General features: G+C 38.5%; 1 protein-coding gene across 4 annotated transcripts in view; it reads left to right on the top strand.

The window, feature by feature from the left end:
- The window catches only part of glt1d1 (glycosyltransferase 1 domain containing 1), a 63,196-nt gene that overhangs the window by 13,370 nt on the left and 28,663 nt on the right, over positions 1 to 21,163 (top strand). For all 4 annotated transcript variants that reach the window (XM_081349825.1, XM_081349826.1, XM_081349823.1 and 1 more), the window contains exons 5-6: positions 4,191 to 4,227; positions 4,357 to 4,413. In XM_081349825.1, coding sequence (XP_081205951.1) covers positions 4,191 to 4,227; positions 4,357 to 4,413 — 94 coding nt within the window. The remainder of the gene's footprint in view (positions 1 to 4,190; positions 4,228 to 4,356; positions 4,414 to 21,163) is intronic.

The raw sequence follows: 21,163 nt of genomic DNA on the forward strand, positions 1-21,163 counted from the left end.
AATGCACGCTTTCCCAGTGTAAACCAAGAGTTCCACTGTGTTGGTTATTTGAACTCCCTCCACGCAGGTCTTCCGCCCCAGCAGTTGGGGGTCTGAGTCTTGCATAGGGCACTGGATGTGGCAGCAACGGTGGTGTTTTCCATTGGGATCCCAATTACATCAGCATGTCGACATAATGTTGAACATGACCAACTGAAAGGGAACGTCTCGGTTACATACGTCCCCTGACCATTGCTGTACGGCCGAACGCGTCTCGGCTCCTCAGCGTAAAACAAATATGCAACGCACCTTCTGCTCATTATATGCTCGCGATGCAAGCAGAGCAACTGGTGCAATTATCGCATGCCAATGTGCATTGGCTCGTTTTAATACTCTCGAAGTAGATTGGTCTCTCAAGGCGATCCCAATTACGTCAGCACGTTGACATAACGTAGAACGTTGACCGACTGAAAGGGAACAAGGGTAACATACGGAACCAAGACGTTTTCATCATTGCAAGGCTCGAAATTGCGAGAAATCTAGACGCACCCTAGCGGCAGCAAAATGTATTTCGCAGCCAGGTACGTCTAGCAACTCTCAATAAACCTTCTCGCTGCAAAAACCCAGATTGGGTCAGGCCAATCACGTTGTGTATAGAGTAGGCGGGGGCGGGCTTAACATACACGACAGAGTTGCGACCGTTAGGCCTACCTGGCTGCTGCTACTTGAAAACAAAGAATGGCGGCTGCTGATGGAGAACAACGGTCTTTCGAATCGGCTTTGGCCGCGACTCTGGAGGACTTGGAGTTAATTTTTTCTTTGAGAAAAGAGCAAAGAACGGCACTTAAGTCATTCTTAAAAAAAGGAAGATGTGTTCGTCGTTTTGCCGGCCAGATATGGCAAAAGTTGAATCTATCAACTAAGCTCCGCTGTTGGGAAAATGCTCTGGTTGGTTGAAGCGCTGTCCTATTGCGTGCAGAGGGAATTTGAAAGACAGCCGTTTATCCCGCCCCTCGGATTGAGCCGTGACTATGGTGAGTTTCCAGACCTAACATCTTGATGTAGGTCTGGCTTGCCAGGCTACTTGAATGAATGATTCAATAACAAATACATTTAAGTCACTTGTCACCACCTAGTGGTGTAAAAATGTAGTCGATACGATTGATCTTATTAGCCCTTATACTCCATCACGTTCTCTCCGTTCTGCAAATTCTCTCTTATTACATCAGCCTTTGTGTAAGCTCAAGACCATGGGGGAAAGAGCTTTTTCCTGCAAAGCCCCCAAGCTATGGAATCTACTTCCTTCTATAATCAAAAGTGCACCAACGTTGGGACAATTCAAAGGGTTGTTTAAGACACATTTGTTCAAGGCTGCTTTTTCTTAATTGTTTTTATTGCTCTTGCTGTATTTGTTTATTTTTACTGTATGCGCTTTGGGTCTGAGAAAAGCGCATTAAAAATAAAATGTATTATTATTATTATTATTATTAATTGTTATTTGAAGCTCCATATTATTTTCAAAAGGTGCTTTTCTCTGTTTCGATCGCTTCTGTAGACGTCAGTGTTTACACTCACCTAAAGGATTATTAGGAACACCTGTTCAATTTCTCATTGATGCAATTATCTAATCAACCAATCACATGGCAGTTGCTTCAATGCATTTAGGGGTGTGGTCCTGGTCAAGACAATCTCCAGAACTCCAAACTGAATGCCAGAATGGGAAAGAAAGGTGATTTAAGCAATTTTGAGCGTGGCATGGTTGTTGGTGCCAGACGGGCCGGTTTGAGTATTTCACAATCTGCTCAGTTACTGGGATTTTCATGCACAACCATTTCTAGGGTTTACAAAGAATGGTGTAAAAAGGGAAAAACATCCAGTATGCGGCAGTCCTGTGGGCGAAAATGCCTTGTTGATGCTAGAGGTCAGAGGAGAATGGGCCGACTGATTCAAGCTGATAGAAGAGCAACTTTGACTGAAATAACCACTCATTACAACCGAGGTATGCAGCAAAGCATTTGTGAAGCCACAACACGCAGAACCTTGAGGCGGATGGGCTACAACAGCAGAAGACCCCACCGGGTACCACTCATCTCCACTACAAATAGGAAAAAGAGGCTACAATTTGCACAAGCTCACCAAAATTGGACAGTTAAAGACTGGAAAAATGTTGCCTGGTCAGATGAGTCTCAATTTCTGTTGAAACATTCAGATGGTAGAGTCAGAATTTGGCGTAAACAGAATGAGAACATGGATCCATCATGCCTTGTTACCACTGTGCAGGCTGGTGGTGGTGGTGTAATGGTGTGGGGGATGTTTTCTTGGCACACTTTAGGCCCCTTAGTGCCAATTGGGCATCGTTTAAATGCCACGGCCTACCTGAGCATTGTTTCTGACCATGTCCATCCCTTTATGACCACCATGTACCCATCCTCTGATGGCTACTTCCAGCAGGATAATGCACCATGTCACAAAGCTCGAATCATTTCAAATTGGTTTCTTGAACATGACAATGAGTTCACTGTACTAAAATGGCCCCCACAGTCACCAGATCTCAACCCAATAGAGCATCTTTGGGATGTGGTGGAATGGGAGCTTCAACTGCAAGATGCTATCTGATCAATATGGGCCAACATTTCTAAAGAATGCTTTCAGCACCTTGTTCAATGCCACGTAGAATTAAGGCAGTTCTGAAGGCGAAAGGGGGTCAAACACAGTATTAGTATGGTGTTCCTAATAATCCTTTAGTTGAGTGTATATTCAAACTATAATCTTTAATTCTAGTTCCAATTCAAGTTCTTCTGTGATAATAATAATATTTATAACACAGAAATAACAATACTGTGTAGTTGAATATACTCACTGGGTCCTTCATTTTTGGTGGGTGCTCCTAAATTTTTGTTGGAGCTCCTAACTTTTTGAAGTTGAGAGCACCAGTGCGACCAAGTAAAAAAGTAAATTTCAACATTGATAATAAATTCTGCATTGATAATAAATTATTATTGAGCAGCAAATCAGCATATTAGAATGTTTTCTGAAGGATCATGAGTAACTGAAGACTGGAGTTATGATGCTGGAAACTCAGCTTTGACATCACAGGAATAAATTACATTTTAAAATGTATTAAATAGAAAAGAGTTATTTTAAATTGTAATAATATTTCACAATATTACTGATTTTGCTGTATTTTTGACCAAGTAAATGCAGGCTTGGTGAGCATAAGAGACTTCTTTCAAAAACTTGCTAGTGTTCATTTCTAATGGGCTTCTACAGTAGGGGAAAAAATAAGAAAGACAACTACAGCGCTAACTGATGCTATAAATACAGCGGGAGGATTAACGGCTACAAATGCAATATCCTGCCTTGCATCCTATAATAGCACAGCATTAAAATCACTATTTCCATCATGTTTTATCCTCAAATGAAACCCCCAGACACACATTTTGAAGTCAAGGCAAACTGGATGTCTCTGTCACACACACACACACACACACACACACACACACACACACACACACACACACACACACACACACACACACACACACACACACCAGGGGTCTCCCTCTCCCAGGACTGATAACATCCAGCCAATTTCCCCTCCGTCTGTGAGAAATTATCCACTTTATCTCAACCAGCCATTTACATATTATTCTTTTATTACCTTCCTGCTGTTATATCATTCCCCCCCCCCCCCCCCCTCCACTGGTATTGATTTAGGCAAATCAGTGATTCGACCCACTGCACAGAGATTTTTTCAGCAGATATTTTCTGCTATTATAATAGCCAAGGACATGATTTGGGCATTGACTTTGAACATGGATAACTCTATTATCATAAAAATAAATTGTAATGGTTGACATTTAGTTTTATATTCATCTGCAGGGCATCCAGGGTCACCAAAACTTATAATATCAGGAAATCTTAAAATTGTGAAGAAAAAAAAGCAAAATTAGTAATATCTTACTAAAGTAAAATTAGTAAAAAGTGTAGTAATTAGTAAGATTTATAAATGTAATTGTTTTTTTTTTCTCGTTATGCTTATCTCTAAATCTTTATACTTGATAGAGATATATACTTTTATACTTTTTTTATTTTATTTTTTCAATAATTATAAACCAGTGGTGAAGTCAGAAATAAACTTGTCAAAAGGTTACACTAATAATGATGTCCAGTAGGGGGCTAACATTTCTTTCTTGACCATTTTTTTCCAGGGATGTGAGAACAAGAAGATCCGTGTGCAGCCTCAAGGTAGAGCTTATTAGTACTGAATGTTTTCTGATGGCATTACATTAAAGTTGTGGGCCAAAATTAATTTTTAATGCCTCTGAACATTTTTGAAATGTATATCATTTTTAAAACGTCTGCATATGTTTCCAGGGATCGAGACCAAAGTGGCATTAAATTTCTGCTGGAGCGACTTCTTAGACAGCACAGGTGCAACACCTTCACAATTCTCCTCTCCACTTAATAACCTACATCATTAATTATACGATAGACATTATAGATAGAACAGCATTAGATGAATTTTCAGACCCTGTATGATTAATGCCCTGACATGTGCATTCATCATCATCCCTCTCAAATACTCTGTGATAATTTTGATAAGAAACAGACGTTGCCCCATAAAATATACATGTGGTGTTCAGGCCTCAACACTCTTAAACTCAAACAGGCTCAAGAGCACTCAACCTTGATTAGAGACAACCTGAGTGCCTGCCAGGAGCGAAGAGGTTGTGCGTGTCAGTGAGTCCATACATGTATAACATGCATAATTATTTTGAGATGATGCAACAGAGTAAAGGAAAGAAATTTTTGTATTTGTACTTTTGATGCCACTTACATCGTTTGTCTGTTTTGGGTATTTTTTTCTTTTTTTTGTTCTTTTCTTGAAAATAAAAACAAAGTTGGAAATACTTTTACAGTGATATACTGTTTACAAATATCCCGACACTACCCACACTGCTGAGAGCGGCGTTTAGATGAATATGTAAATATGTGCTGCATGCTTTCCTTTCAATAACAAAATTAACACAACAAAAATGACAGCGGTAAGAAAAAAGCAGTTAAGAAATCGATGTGATCGTAGCGCATAGCACATATGATCATAGCGATGTGGATATGCTTACATCAGCTCTGCAGTTCACCGGTCTCATGACTAGAAATGAGGTCATTAAAATTATGCTACTATTATATAATATATATACTAGTATAAAGGCTGTTATAGACAACCTAGGAAGTTGGGAAAGGTCTTGTTTTTTTTTTTTTTTTCATTACAAGCTGTTGACACATTGGCAATAAAAAAGTGAGTTATACATGAAAATTCATACATACAGCTCCTTAAAGCTTTTAATCAATAATTTTCCTTTACTTGGAATTTTTTTTATGATTGGAAGTGGAATTTTGTTTTTAATCACAATCACTTTATTCACATTTCATTCGATGATAGAAAAGTTTGTTGTTTTTATAGAAATTTACATGTATCTAAAAGGGATAGCACACCCAAAAATAAAAATTCTGCAAATGACCGTTCGCAAAGGCCGCGCCCCCTTTAGTTACTGTTGCTATGTCCGACAAGCCATGCCGCTCTCACGCCACACAATGTTCTCACGTGAAAAATGAAAAATAGTGAAAAATACATTGTGGAGCAGAGAGGGCGCTGACAGACAGGACAGTCTCAAGTCTCAACTTTTGGTAATTTTTTGAAAAGAAATTTAAACAATAAATACCATTTTGTGGCTCTTTAATGTGTCGTGACAGATCGCTGTAGCACCTCAGTTAAAGCTGCTCATGAACTGAGCATCTCTTCCTTCTAGTTAATTTATAGCATGAAGTAAACATGAATGAACATCAGAAGGAATGTTGTTTCAACCATGGAAAGACATCAGTAAACACCGTTTTTCAAGTTTAAGTCCACCGACGTTAATCTACTTGTCGGACAAAATGACGGATCCGGCGGATTATTATTGGTCAGCTCGCCTGTCAATCAAACTCCCTGTGAAGGGTGAAGACTTGGATTAAACCTCTTGATTCGTATGGATTTATTTTACAATCTTTTTATGAACATTTTGAAGTGTCAGAGTTTCAGTGGAGTTTAACTTTCATTAAAAATATCTTCATTTGTGTTCCGAAGATAAACGAATGTCTTATGGATTTGGAACAACATGAGAGTGAGTAACTGATGACAGAATTTTTATTTTTGGGTGAACTAACCCTTTAAAGGAGTAGTTCACATCAGAATAAAAATTTCCTGATAATTTACTCACCCCAATGTCATCCAAGATGTTTATGTCTTTCTTCAGTCGAAAATAAATTAAGGTTTTTGTGGAAAACACTCCAGGAGTTTTCTCAAGGAAATCCAGGAAATTATCAGGACATTTTTATTCTGAAGAGAACTACTCCTTTTAAGTGGCAAATCACAATTTTGTCGATTATTCTTGCAGATACACTACTTTTCAAAAGTTTGGTAAGATTTTTTTTAAATGTTTTTTAAAGAAGTACCTAATTTTCTCTGAGGCTGCATTGATTTGATAAAAATATAGTAAAAACAGTAGTATTGTGAAACATTCATATTATTTATAACATTAGTTATTTAAAATGTTTTTTTTTTCTCTTTTAATATGTTCCCGTGATTGTTATTCCTGTGATGTCAAAGCTGAATTTTCAGTATCGTAACTGAAAGTCTTCAGTGTCACATGATCCTTCAGAAATCATTCTAATATGCTGATTTGCTGCTCAAGAAACATTTATTATTATTATCATCATAAATGTTGAAAACAGTTGTGCTGCTTAGTTTTTCTGAATTGCTAAACCTTAAACACAAAACCAAATTTTCAAACCACATTCAGTGAACCTCTGACTCTTCTGGCAAAATCAAACAGTTGCCTCAAAACCATTTTATCTTTGCTCAAAATCAAACAGCTCAACTCAAACTTTTGAATGGTAGCGTACATAACAAAATCATATCAAATTAAACCAAATGGCATTTTGTTTATTTAATAGAAAGTAGAACTAAAACATGCTTTTCAAGCAAAATATTTCACAAAAAAAGAAAATGGTTGTCAAAAGTTAGTTCTCAGAAAAGATGCAGTGTCATTTGGTCGCATGCCACTTGATTTAACATTTTGTATGTAATGCAGTGACATTCAGATTTATAAGTGTCCAAATACTTTTGGGCCTGCTGTATATCGGCCCATCACTAATGAAAGACCCAATTCCTATGAACATTCTGCTTTACTCTATAAAAAGTTAAATTCAAGGCCCAGAATATCGAATCCATTCCCATGAGCTCATCTGCTCCAGTGCGCCTGCTGCTCCGCATTGAAGATTGATCTCTACATAAGCCCATGCTTGTTTGTGGAGACCCCTGGGGCTGGTGCCACTGCTCTGAGATCAGTCGACACAAGCCTCAGCAGCTCCATCAAAGCAGGTGCTCTGACCTCCTACCACGTTGAGTGAATGATGGGATTGCGTAGATGTCATCTCTGGATCACACCTAGGTTGGAGGTCTATAGTTGTGAAGGAGTTTTTTAGGTGGAGCAGGTTTTCACATAACAGAAGATCTGGGTGGTCCTCTGGGATTGTGCAGTATAGACCCCCTCATAGCACTGGGTGATGATGAGAGTCACGCCTGCAGGGGCTCATGGGAAATGAGGTCCTGATGCAGGGATGATTTAGTGCTCTCAGAGATGTGAGTGGCAAGAGTGAAGTTTTGTTTCTTTTATTCTTCTCTGAGGCTTTGTGCTGTCTGGAGGTGTAAGTATTGCTGGAGAGGTTGACAGTACAGGGAAAACATAATTCAGAGGAACTTTTGACTGTCATTGAGCTCTTCATGTGTCTCTGTGTTTTCTGCCATAATAGGCAGCAAATCACAATTTTTTCTGTGACAATTAATTTGAAATAGTTTAAGTTCCCCTATTATGCTATTTTAAAGGTTCCTAATTTTGTTTTGGAGATCTCCTACAGTAGATTTACATGCATCCAAGAAAAAATAAAAAGACTTTTAATTTTCTCATAATATATGTTGAACATCACCTCTTTTCTCACACTGTCTGCAACGGTTTAAGGATTCAGTCTCTCTAAACCCCTCTTTTCTGAGAGCCTACTCTTCTCTGATTGGTCAGATTGCCCAGTCTGTTGTGATTGGTCGACCGTTTACAGTGTGTGTCGGAAATGAAACGCCGATTACCAGATCTGAATTTCAGCTCAGTAGGCTTCCTTAGCACTTGTACACACAGTGAAACGAACTGCAACCATGGCATCAGTATTACCAGATCAGTGTGAGCCCGCATCCTCATCATTTGGAAGTGCGTGCAAAGTGGATTTGCATTCATTCACAGCACAGAAAACCGCGTCATCTTGACATGTCAACAACTCGAACCAAACTCTTCCAGGCCTTAGCTATAACTACAGTGTTTGAAGGGGCCGGTCAAAGTAGATGTTGTTTGTGAGCAGCCAATGAAGCCCATAGCCACAAACGGCTATATTGTACACTACATGATAGGTAATAACCTAAAAAGCATAATAGGGACACTTTGATGTTGTTATCGGAAGCACTTTCTGAAAATGTTTAGAAAATATATTGTGTTATAACTTTTGACTAATAACATACTATATAAAAGACTAGTTTACATTATGGCTGCACGATCAATTGGAATAAAATTAAATCACAATATGGTTAATTGTGATTATGAAAAAGTTGCTATGTCTATGGCTAATGTCCACTGCATGTTTCGGTGTGAAGCATGGCACTGTGTTCATTTACGCGTGTGCAGCTCTGTTTTGGAGCGGTTCTCTGTAAATCCTGGTCTACATGAACTCCATCTCTACATCTGATCTGAGTTTAAGTCAATATGACGTGCGTTTGGGAACGCAACATGTGCCTTTCTATACTTGTAATGAGATGAGCTTATAAACCTGTTGTCAACAAAAGAGAGGCTTCCCTGCGGTTTTCCTTCACAATAAAAGTTTGGTGGTTTAACATGTGAAGAAGAAGAAAGACTATAAATGTAAATACATTTTAGCAGTGTTATTTTAAAGATGTGCTGTAAAATTGTACAATTATTTGAGACTTATATGAGACTGACCAAATGTGATGTTGATCTGATCAAAACTCTAGAAGTAGTTTGTTAAAGTACTGGACAAAAATTGCAAAGGAAATAAAAAAATGGCTGACTTTCTGTTGAGTTTGGGATTTGACTGTAAGAGACTTTTTTTGTTTGTTTTTTTGTAATTGGGATGGTGAATATGCCTTTTAAATTTCATAGACGTACATGAAACAGCGCGAGGGGCAAATTTTGTAGGTGGTACTACCATGCCATTTTGCCACACTTAATTCTGATGTTCATATCAGATGTAAATTGTCGCTAGTTCTGACACGTGTGCAAAGTTTCATGAGTTTCCAGTATGTTTAGGCCCTCAAATATGTGATTTATTTCAGAGAAGAAGAAGAAATAAAGAAATTCCAATAGAGCCCTAAACATTACTATTTTATAATCATGTAGATACAGTATATAATTATGTAGATATGTAATAAAAATGTTGTCCAAATTGTGCAGCCCTGCAAACAAGCACAGCAAACCTTATTCGGCCAATAAAAAAATAAATAAAAAATAAAAAGAATAATCGTTTGCATATTTGGCTTAATTATTTTTCCATAATACTGCATGTAAAAACAAAATTTGCTACATAGTCTAGATGGAAATAGGGGTCCACGCGCACCCCCCGGCTTTTTTTATGCCACCTGATTTTTTTTAAATCCTTAAAGTGTCTATTTTAAGATTAGATTGGGTACCAAGCTGAAATAATGTCCCAAAGGGTTCTTTTTTAACCCTTTGCTGCACCCGACCGGAACCCGAAAAATCAAAAAATGATATAGAAAGTGGCATAACATTAGAAGTAAACAACATACAGAGACAAATGAGCACATTTTCCCAAACAATTCTGACCCCAGGAATTTAATGGAATGGTTATTTTTGACATTTGACAACATATTGACCTTATTTCTGGACAAAAATAGCAAAAAATTGCCAAAGATGTGTAAAGGATCAACTATATTTTCGTTTTCTCAAGCGCATAGGGTGATTTATTTTTTTTCACAAACTGTTATTTCTTTATCATTCAAGTGTCTATTTTAAGATTAAATTGGGTACCAAGCTGAAATAATGTCCAAAATGCTTTATTTTTAGTTTACTAATTCTATCGCCCTTTTTTCTAGCAGATTTTACACCTAGGTGAGAAGCACGTGAGTCAAGCCGCTTCTCACCGAGGTCTCGATGACCGCCTGAAAATGCGGGGGTCTGCAAGTGAATTGGAGCGAGTAACCTTGCTTTATAATGTACAAAACACATTTCGACACTCCAGGGATGGCTTGCCAGACCTGGGCCCTTTGTGGCTAAGGTTTGAACATACATTGGGGCTGGGCCACCTAGCATAGGGGGACCTAATACCCTTGTGTTGTGTTTTGTGCACATTTTCTCTTCTGGGCTGTGACAGAGAGATTGAGTGACAACAGGTGGGGCCGCCTAGTGAAGGGGGACCGATTACCCATGAAACATACTCTTTTTGTGCTTTATTTGTGTCGCTGTGAAAACAGTGTTTGTTTGTATAGGCGCTTGCCGTGCAACGGGTCCATTGACTACAATATAAAAATCTTCAGCCGCCTGATCTGAACAGGCAGCTGCGAGATTTAAATGTGCTCTTTTCGAGGGTGGTCGGGCTAGAGCGAGACTCAGACCCTCTCTCTTTCCTCCTGTGGCTAGGAGGACTTCGGCGGCTCGAGGTCCAACACAACACGAGGTCGCTGGCCTTCGCGCCGGGGCAGCGGGTAGCGCTTAGCTGGTCTTGAGCGAGGATGGGTATCAGCTGCAGGGCGGGGCTGAGAGACCCGAAGCGCTGGTTTTGCTGGCTGAGGAGGTGGCGTGCTCTTGTGGCGGCTTGAGGCAGAGCTGGAGCGCTTAGGCAGGAAGTGCTTCATAGCTTGTGAAGATTTCTGTGCCTAGGTGAATCTCTCAGAAAACCCTTTCACAGCCGGGCCAAAGAGACCGGTGCACGAGATAGGCTGGAGATAGGTCCGTGAGGTTCAGCCACAGATGGCGTTCTAGCACAACGAGGTTAGCCAGACCTCTACCGATCACTTGGGTGGTAGCCTTTGTAGCGGTCTGTGGCGCTGTGGGCGGGCATAGATGGGCAGCAACTGATTCTTTGAGCAGAGGCAGCTTCTCATAATCTTTTTCTGCTGCACCGTCAACAGAGGAGAGCGTGGCGGAAGTAAAAGCGCTCGTGCGTGCTGAGTACGCAGGATACGCAGCATCTCAGCGTCCGAATTAGTTCCGGTAGCAGCAGGGCTAACACCAGACTGTGAGAAGGCGGGGTCAACCGAGCCCGTCCACTCTTCCTCAGACACAGCAATGGAGAGGCTGTCGTCATGTTCTGTGTGCGATCCGCTAAAGGAGATGAGACCTGCCACTTGAAGGGAGAGGGGCATTGGTCTGCCTGAGTGAACAGGACCGGCGAAGTAGACTGGAGATGGAGAAAGTGAGTGAGAAAGTGATGGTGTTGCCGTCTCGAAAGAGAGCTAGCCGCGTCCACAGCGTTGAGATGGGGGCTCTGGTATGGAGGTAGATTTGTGTCTTTATTATTCAATCAAAAAAAAGGTTGCTTCAATCAAAAAATATATTTTCAATCAAAAAAACCCGTTTCAATCAAAGAAAAAAAGTGTTTGAATGCAAAAATATATTTGAGACTCAAAAAAATGCATTTGAACACTATTTTTTTTTGCTTGAAAATGTTTTTTTTGATAGAAGTGAAGGTTTTTTTTTTTGAAGCAACTTTTTTGATTGAAGTATTGTTGTTTTGTGTTTGGGCCATATTATGGGTAGGACATTTGTGTCTTTATAATTCAATCAAAAAAGAAGTTGCTTCAAACAAACAAAACATATTTTCAATAAAAAAATCACTTCAATCAAAAAATAAACCTTTTCAATCATAGAAAAAATGTTTTTGAATGCAAAAAAATATTTGAGATTCAAAAAATTGCACTTGAACACTTTTTTTTTGATTGAAAATGTTTTCTTTGATTGAAGTAATCTTTTTTGTGTTTGGACCATGTTATGGGTAGGACATTTGTGTCTTAATTATTCAATCCCAAAAAAGTTGCTTCAATCAAAAAAAAAACATTTTCAATCAAAAAAAAATAATTTCAATCAAAGAAAAAACTGTTTAAATGCAAAAAAAAAAAAATCATTTGAAGTGTTTTTTTTTTATTGAACTTTCTTTTTTTTTGAATGAAGTGAAAAAAGTTTTGAAGTCGTTTTTTTTTTAAATCATTTTGACACAAACGTACCGCAGTGGGGGCGGGTGCTTCCCCATTGGTCAGACATGCTTGAGTGACAAGTGTCTACACCAACGACGTCTTTCTGACAAGCAAGTCATGGTCGCCACTCGCCAGCGAGCCAGGAAGCAGTGGTGGAGTTGTTGGTAAGTAGATAAAACCGTATTAAAATGATTGGTGTCACGTTATTAGCCTACTCTGTTTGATATTTCGATTAAACATACAGCTTGCTAACTTAGCTCACGTTGACTAATTTGTGTGATGGTGTTAGATATCTGACGCCTCATATTGTCAGGCAGGCTAGCAGGGTGCGCTAACGGCTAATTGAATTGTTTATTTCACTTAAGTAACGTTACAGAGGCTTGCTATGTGCTAGTGCTATATTGTGTTATAATACGTAACGTCATTAGTGGTCAAACAACAGTCCACAGGCCAACTGTTGCCCACAGCGCTGCCTGTTTAGCAGCAACAGGTCATGCAGAGCCTGAGTCTATCTTCTCACACAGCCCACAGGATTACAGCTATTTGACCGTCCCGCTCTCTCTCTCGCTCACGGGTAGTGGTCTCCCCACCATCACAGTCAAATGCTCGCAGACACAGAGGCAGATGCTGTTATTTTGAGAGCGGGGCTTACATATGCCGTCCCGTACGGAAAATAATGTTGCATACCACCGGTAACATGAATATATATTCCGTTGCTCGGTGCGCAAACTAGCTGTGTCAGGCATTATTTATAAGTAGCCTAATGTCCTGCACAACTCCACATGGAAAACTGGCAGTTCAATGAAGTGATGTATTCATTTATTTAGATTTCTAATATCATATAGTATTGTCCTGTCAACCCATTACAAGTCTTGCCTTATTCAGTGTTGATTTATTGACATGTTTATGTAAGATGTTTTATTAGAAGGTGTGTGAGTGAAAGTTGTCTGAAGTTGTATTTTTCTATTTTATTGCAATGCTGATTGATAATGTAGGACTCTGGTCCTACAACAATAAATCAACACTGAATAAGGCAAGACTTGTAATGGGTTGACAGGACAATACTATATGATATTAGAAATATAAATAAATGAATACTAATTAAACAAACCATCTTGTCTTCTTTTCCAAGGATTTTCATTAAACTAAGAGCTTTTGTGTCTCAACTGAATGCCAAATTTACCAGAAGGATCATTATTGGCACAATACTTTAAGCTAGTAACTACTTGTACACTATGTCAGACAATAAGCATCACTTCATTGAACTGCCAGTTTTCCATGTGGAGTTGTGCAGGACATTAGGCTACTTATAAATAATGCCTGACACAGCTAGTTTGCGCACCGAGCAACGGAATATATATTCATGTTACCGGTGGTATGCAACATTATTTTCCGTACGGGACGGCATATGTAAGCCCCGCTCTCAAAATAACAGCATCTGCCTCTGTGTCTGCGAGCATTTGACTGTGATGGTGGGGAGACCACTACCCGTGAGCGAGAGAGAGAGCGGGACGGTCAAATAGCTGTAATCCTGTGGGCTGTGTGAGAAGATAGACTCAGGCTCTGCATGACCTGTTGCTGCTAAACAGGCAGCGCTGTGGGCAACAGTTGGCCTGTGGACTGTTGTTTGACCACTAATGACGTTACGTATTATAACACAATATAGCACAAGCACATAGCAAGCCTCTGTAACGTTACTTAAGTGAAATAAACAATTCAATTAGCCGTTAGCGCACCCTGCTAGCCTGCCTGACAATATGAGGCGTCAGATATCTAACACCATCACACAAATTAGTCAACGTGAGCTAAGTTAGCAAGCTGTATGTTTAATCGAAATATCAAACAGAGTAGGCTAATAACGTGACACCAATCATTTTAATACGGTTTTATCTACTTACCAACAACTCCACCACTGCTTCCTGGCTCGCTGGCGAGTGGCGACCATGACTTGCTTGTCAGAAAGACGTCGTTGGTGTAGACACTTGTCACTCAAACATGTCTGACCAATGGGGAAGCACCCGCCCCCACTGCGGTACGTTTGTGTCAAAATGATTTAAAAAAAAAACGACTTCAAAACTTTTTTCACTTCATTCAAAAAAAAAGAAAGTTCAATAAAAAAAAACACTTCAAATGATTTTTTTTTTTTTGCATTTAAACAGTTTTTTCTTTGATTGAAATTATTTTTTTTTTTTTATTGAAAATGTTTTTTTTTTGATTGAAGCAACTTTTTTGGGATTGAATAATTAAGACACAAATGTCCTACCCATAACATGGTCCAAACACAAAAAAGATTACTTCAATCAAAGAAAACATTTTCAATCAAAAAAAAAAGTGTTCAAGTGCAATTTTTTGAGTCTCAAATATTTTTTTGCATTCAAAAACATTTTTTCTATGATTGAAAAGGTTTATTTTTTGATTGAAGTGATTTTTTTATTGAAAATATGTTTTGTTTGTTTGAAGCAACTTCTTTTTTGATTGAATTATAAAGACACAAATGTCCTACCCATAATATGGCCCAAACACAAAACAACAATACTTCAATCAAAAAAGTTGCTTCAAACAAAAAAACCTTCACTTCTATCAAAAAAAACATTTTCAAGCAAAAAAAAATAGTGTTCAAATGCATTTTTTTGAGTCTCAAATATATTTTTGCATTCAAACACTTTTTTTCTTTGATTGAAACGGTTTTTTTTGATTGAAAATATATTTTTTGATTGAAGCAACCTTTTTTTTGATTGAATAATAAAGACACAAATCTACCTCCATACTCTGGCAGTGAGAGCAGCCTGCGGCAGAGAGTGCAGCTTCAGTGTGGGTGGGTCCCAGGCACGTTGCGCACTTCGAGATTGAATGGGCTTCCTTTATAGACTAAGGTCACACCCATTTAGGTGCACTCTGACGTGTTGGGCGCCAAGTCATCTGATTGGATCGCGCGTCAGAGGCGCTTGGCCATAGGTTGTTCAGTTGCCGCAGCACAGCCAATGGGCGAGCTAGACGCTTTGCTGTGTTCGCTGTGCAGCTGCACTGCGTTTTAAATTATTAGCTTCAATATTCTCGAGGAAAGGAGTTTCCCACTGCGTATTAGCTACATAATACGAAGTGACCTTTCTCAAAAGGGAACCTTGATTTTCCAGTGTCTTCATGTACAAGTTGCACATGGGTCTTAGCTGGACAACCTCTTTGCATTCAATCACATTCCTAAGAATGTAATCCTTTACCACACAATACGACTTGTTATGTGCTGCTATCTTCTGGGCCTGCAGGCTGTCAATGTTGTCTGCTGCCTTTACTGCTCTCTCCCTTCCACGCTCATGGGTTTGGTGCTGTGTGTTAAAGTTGTTTCTGCATGATAGATGATACTTAGCTTCCATTGCAAAAAGGTCCTTGTCCTGCACCTTGCGATAAAGAGTCTCTTTCTTTAATTCCTGTGCCCTAGGTTCCTTTCCAGGCTAGTTCCTTGTGTTTCCAACTCTGAAACTTTGTAAGCTCTTCAGTCTTGCCCTTGAACTTGGATTTTGCTTTGTCACAGAAAATGCACTGATTGGGAAACAAGAAGGAACATCTTCTTGGAGCTCCTTCAGATTGAATTGACAGAGATTTGACATGGCGCAGAGAGTCATTTTTCAATGATGATGATTCTCCAGATGTAGAAGCCTTTGACACTTGTAAACAATCTATTTTCCCTGTAAAGCTTTTATAGCAGTATTGGTGATAGCCAATTGTCTCCCAAGGCATGTCCTCTAATGTTAATGGAATCTGTTCACAAATATCCATCATGCGGTATGGTGAACTGGCTGTTTCACAGAGTCTCATATCTCGGATACTGTGTAGATATGATAGCTTCTCGCTTTCCGAAAGCCTGTGATTATAGTAAAAACTGTTGAAAATTTACTTATGACTTAGTTATGACTACAAATCTTAATTATAGTTTCAAATATTTGAAATTGTTCCAAAAGAGAGAGCAGTGGGAGATGGCGATCTGCAGGTACCAACCAACGGCCACCAACTGCCAAATGCAAAGCCCCAACATTCCCAAACTGGCAGTTAGTCAACTTTTTGGAATTTTTTTTTTAAATTAATTAGCTTTTTTTTTGTTTACTTCAAAAGTAAAGCTATTTTCAATTTCTTCGGGTTCAGGATACGTGCAGTAAAAGGTTAAAACCCCATTTTAGACTGCTATTAGTATAATAAAAACATTGTCAAATTAGATTTTTTTTTGCTGTTTTTGACCATAGATGGTCAAGATGTTGTAAAAAATAACAAATAACAATTTCCCTGGGTAAGAATTGTGTAGAAAAATGTGTCCATTTGTCTCTGTGAGTTGTTTACATCAAAAGTTATGCTACTTTATGTCATATTTAGATTTTTCAGGTTTGGTGCAAAGGGTTAAAAATAAAGCATTTTGGACATTATTGCAGCTTGGTACCCAATTTAATCTTAAAATAAACACTTGAATGATAAATAAATAACAGTTTGTGAAAAAAAATAATCACCCTATGCGCTTGAGAAAACGAAAATATAGTTGATCCTTTACACATCTTTGCCCATTTTTTGCTTTTTTTTGTTCAGAAATAGGGTCAATATGTTGTCAAATGTCAAAAATAACCATTCCATTAAATTCCTGGGGTCAGAATTGTATGGGAAAGTGTGTTCATTTGTCTCTGTATGTTGTTTACTTCAAATGTTATGCCACTTTCTATATCATTTTTATTTTTAGATATATGATATGGATATTATATATGGATATGTGTGTATGTATATGGGATTTTTCGGGTTCCGGTCGGGTGCAGCAAAGGGTTAAAAAAGAACCCTTTGGGACATTATTTCAGCTTGGTACCCAATCTAATCTTAAAGGGGTCATGAACTGGATTGTTTTATTATTTTATAATGTTGCCTGGGGTGCCCTTATGATGTTAGTATGATTTTTACATCAAAAATTGTCATAATTTATAAATAAAAGCCATTTTTCCAAGCCTCATTTCAGCTTCAGATCTAAACGCTCCGTTTTAAGGGGCGTGTCTGCTGTGAGACTGCAATGCAAACGCCCACTGCTGTGATTGGCTGACATGCTTGCATATGAAATAGCTATTATTACATGAACTCTCTCGAAAACTTTTACTACGTTTTTACTATTACAGCTATCGAGATTAACACATCATGAAAAGTATCGTTTAAAGCATTATATTTAAATCTATTCCATCACATGAAAGGTTGCAGCATGATGAGCACTGCAGATGACAGACAGTCTGTTGATCGCGTGAATAAAGATCTTATCATTGCAACGCAATTTTTGCACTCTCACAAATGCTTACACCAAATCACAATGCAAACACGATGTGAATACACAGTAAGAGCTTCGTTGTGTAGTGTAACTGTGTCATTATTTCATCACGAGTTTGGTAAGTGTCCAGAAAGCTCTCGCGGCTCGCGCTGTGCTGTTTGATTGACAGCTTGGGCGAATGGAAAGGGATCGTTCTTTGATCGCTTTCTGTATATAATTTAATAACAGTTTAAAAAAGATTATTTTCATAATACTACGAGAAATTATGTGAAGTTGATCGTTTAGTCACTGATGCATAAACAGTATTGAACGATTTTAAGAGAAAGATATCTGAACTTGAATAATTACACATCAGAAATCACTGATCGCAGATCAGGCATTAGAATACACATGGTTACTTACATGTTGCTGGCAGATCCATGTCGGGAAATTGTGATTGACTGATTTAATAAAGTTTAACCATGCTGGAATCCGAAGGAAGCTTATGCAGACTGTCTTCTTCCACGAACAGGCACGCACAATATTTAGTAAACCGCATGTTTATTGCTTGGAAGTAGCTCGATCCGAATTAGCAATCATCATTTCGTCTATTTAGCATGTTTGGGCGAATCGGTGGGCGGGGCTAAACAGGCCGTGTTGAAGTAGGCGTTGGTCTTCTTTTGTGGAGGCGGTGTTTTATCCTCTTTGACGTCATAGATCCCCACTTTGAAAAACGAGTCCTTTGCTGAGCCTGATGTCTATAAAAGCTTTTATTGGACTAACAAGGTAGTTTTCAGTTCTGAAACTTACAGGATATTATTATAGTATTATGATCTCTTATATGTCAAAAGCTCAAGGAAAATTTGATTTCTCAGTTCATCACCCCTTTAAAATAGACACTTAAATGATAAAGAAATAACAGGTTGTGGAAAAAAAATCACTCTATGCACTTGAGAAAACGAAAAAATAGTTGATCCTCTACACATCTATGGCCATTTTTTGCTATTTTTGTCCAGAAATAAGGTCAATATGTTGTCAAATGTCAAAAATAACCATTCCATTAAATTCCTGGGGTCAGAATTGTTTGGGAAAATGTGCTCATTTGTCTCTGTATGTTGTTTACTTCAAATGTTATGCCACTTTCTATATCATTTTTTGATTTTTCGGGTTCCGGTCGGGTGCAGCAAAGGGTTAAAAAAGAACCCTTTGGGACATTATTTCAGCTTGGTACCTGGCAGATTCTGAAAATAGACACATTTTAAGGATTTAAAAAAATCAGGTGGCATAAAAAAAGCCGGGGGTGCGCGTGGACCCCTATTTCCATCTAGACTAACATACTGCTTTAAAAAATGCTTCTGATTCCATTCTCAAATCAGTTTAGAATCGCTCATGTCTTCAACTAGAGATTGTGTGTCTCAGAAGTGTCTTATTTATAAACTGGGTTGAGCACAACTGCACACATGTGATTTTGAAATGCCGCTAGCACTGCTTTAAACTCTAGGTTATGAAGCCATTCTCCAACAATGCTTTTGGGAGATGAACTGTAAATTGTGATGCAAAAGTGTTACGGCAGATTGTTTAACAATAGACAACCAATTGTAAACTGCCTAGATGCTCACCTCATTAAATATGCATGTGCTTTAGACATTCATGTTGTGCTTTGTCTCCGTATCTGAGGGAAACTTGGTGACATTTCCACAGATTTACAATCAGGGCTGGACTGGGGCTAAAATTCGGCCCTGGACAAATCCAGCCCAACACAAAAGAAAGAAAAAAAAAAAATGAAAAAAAAAAAAATTCCTCAAATGGTCTTCTTTTATGTTCCACAAAAATAAAGTCATACAGGTTAGGGTGAGTAAATGATGATATTTTAGGGTGAACTATCCTTTAACAACAACATTGGTTAAGAGATGATACCTAATTTATGGGAGACTGATATTTATATTTCATCAAGCTTTAATTGAATTAACATTTTACTTCAATTAAAATGCATTAGAATGATTTAAAGTTAAACTATTTGTAAGATCATGGTAGTCACAGGTAAAACCATGCCCTGTATAACACAAAATTCGGAGTCAAATCTGAATTGATCAAGCGACTTGCACTGTTTATAACTTGATAGAGTGGCAGAAGTGCAGCGCACGTTCGATCTGCTTTCGCTCGCAGCTGGCGGATACACTTTATTGGGGTTTGTCACACATTTGCTTCGCCGATCAATCCACTACTCAACCGGCCCACCGGGAAAGTCCCAGTTCTCCCAATGGCCAGTACATGCCTGTTTACAATCATTGTTGTTAACCCAGCGTTCACAAATGTTTAAAATGTGTTGTACCATTTTAAGGCTGATCCTTTTTAACGATGGCTTTTTTAGAGGGAGAAATACACCCATGTGTTTCTTTGTGGTATAAATCCCCCACTAAAAACATTTCACACCAACATTCATGTTAAAGTCACACCTTATGATCAAAGGCAGGCTAGAAAAAAAAAAGGGAAAACCCAGGAAAGAAAGGTAAGGGGATGAGGAAGACAGGTACTGGGTAAAACATGTTGAGCACAACTATTGGTGTGTCCAAATCAGTTTCTGTAGAACGTGAAGAAGAATTGTCTCCTCCCTTTGGAGAGATGTGCTGCTTTTGCCTTTATTTGCCTTTAGTTTTCCCCCCCGCCTTCAGTGACAGGCCTGTTTGTTTATATCCTCCTCTCTTTCTTTCATGTGAACGCTTAGATCTAAAGCTGTAGAAAAGACACTTGTCTACTACTGCACTCACACAAATGGGAAAGCCCACTAAGGGTTGTCTTTATTTTTTAAACCTTTGAGGTGTAATTCATCCTACAGTAATTATATTTCCCTCTCAAGTTGTCAGAGCAGATCTTAACTGATCCTATGGAGAAGACGGCAGAAAATTGTCAAGCTTGTCTACGATTCAGCCACTGCTTGAAGGCAGACGACTGATAAAAGAATAGATAGACAGGCCTTCAATATATCAGTTCATCCATCCATCACGAGTCAAAAGAAATTGGACAGGAGTGATATGGATGGCGGTGGTGGAAGTGGAGGACATACTCCCCCTGCTTTCTTGTTTAAGGATGGCTGTAATCCGTCGTAAACCACTCTCGTGCACAAATCCTCTAACACTAGATTAGAGTGCACGATCAAAGGCATTCGTGGACTAACTTCAAAGTTAAAGTTACTGTGGGAATGAGTTTGCAAATACACAGCACGCAAGGTGCCTGGAAATGTTTTAGACATCAGACATGTTTCTGTGTAAAATTATAGCTGTCATATGCAGTGTCAAAAATGTTATATAGGTAGTTAACAGTATATATATATACATATATACATATATATATATATACATACATACACACATATCCATATATAATATCCATATCATCTATCTAAAAACACAAGCTAGTGAGTTTGTAGCGATTTTCAAGAACTAAAGAAACTACTGAAGATCATATTTCATCAAAGATCAAGACATCTTTTTCGGCAACACCTGATTACGAACATTAATATGAACACTTTCTTATCTTTTCTCTTCAATTCTATAGCTATTTAAAAAACAAAGCACGCTGCATTAGACTAAACTGGGAAGGGTCAGCACTTGCAT

Source organism: Scardinius erythrophthalmus (genome assembly GCF_964197995.2).
Source record: "Scardinius erythrophthalmus genome assembly, chromosome: 20".
Lineage (NCBI taxonomy): Eukaryota > Metazoa > Chordata > Actinopteri > Cypriniformes > Leuciscidae > Scardinius > Scardinius erythrophthalmus.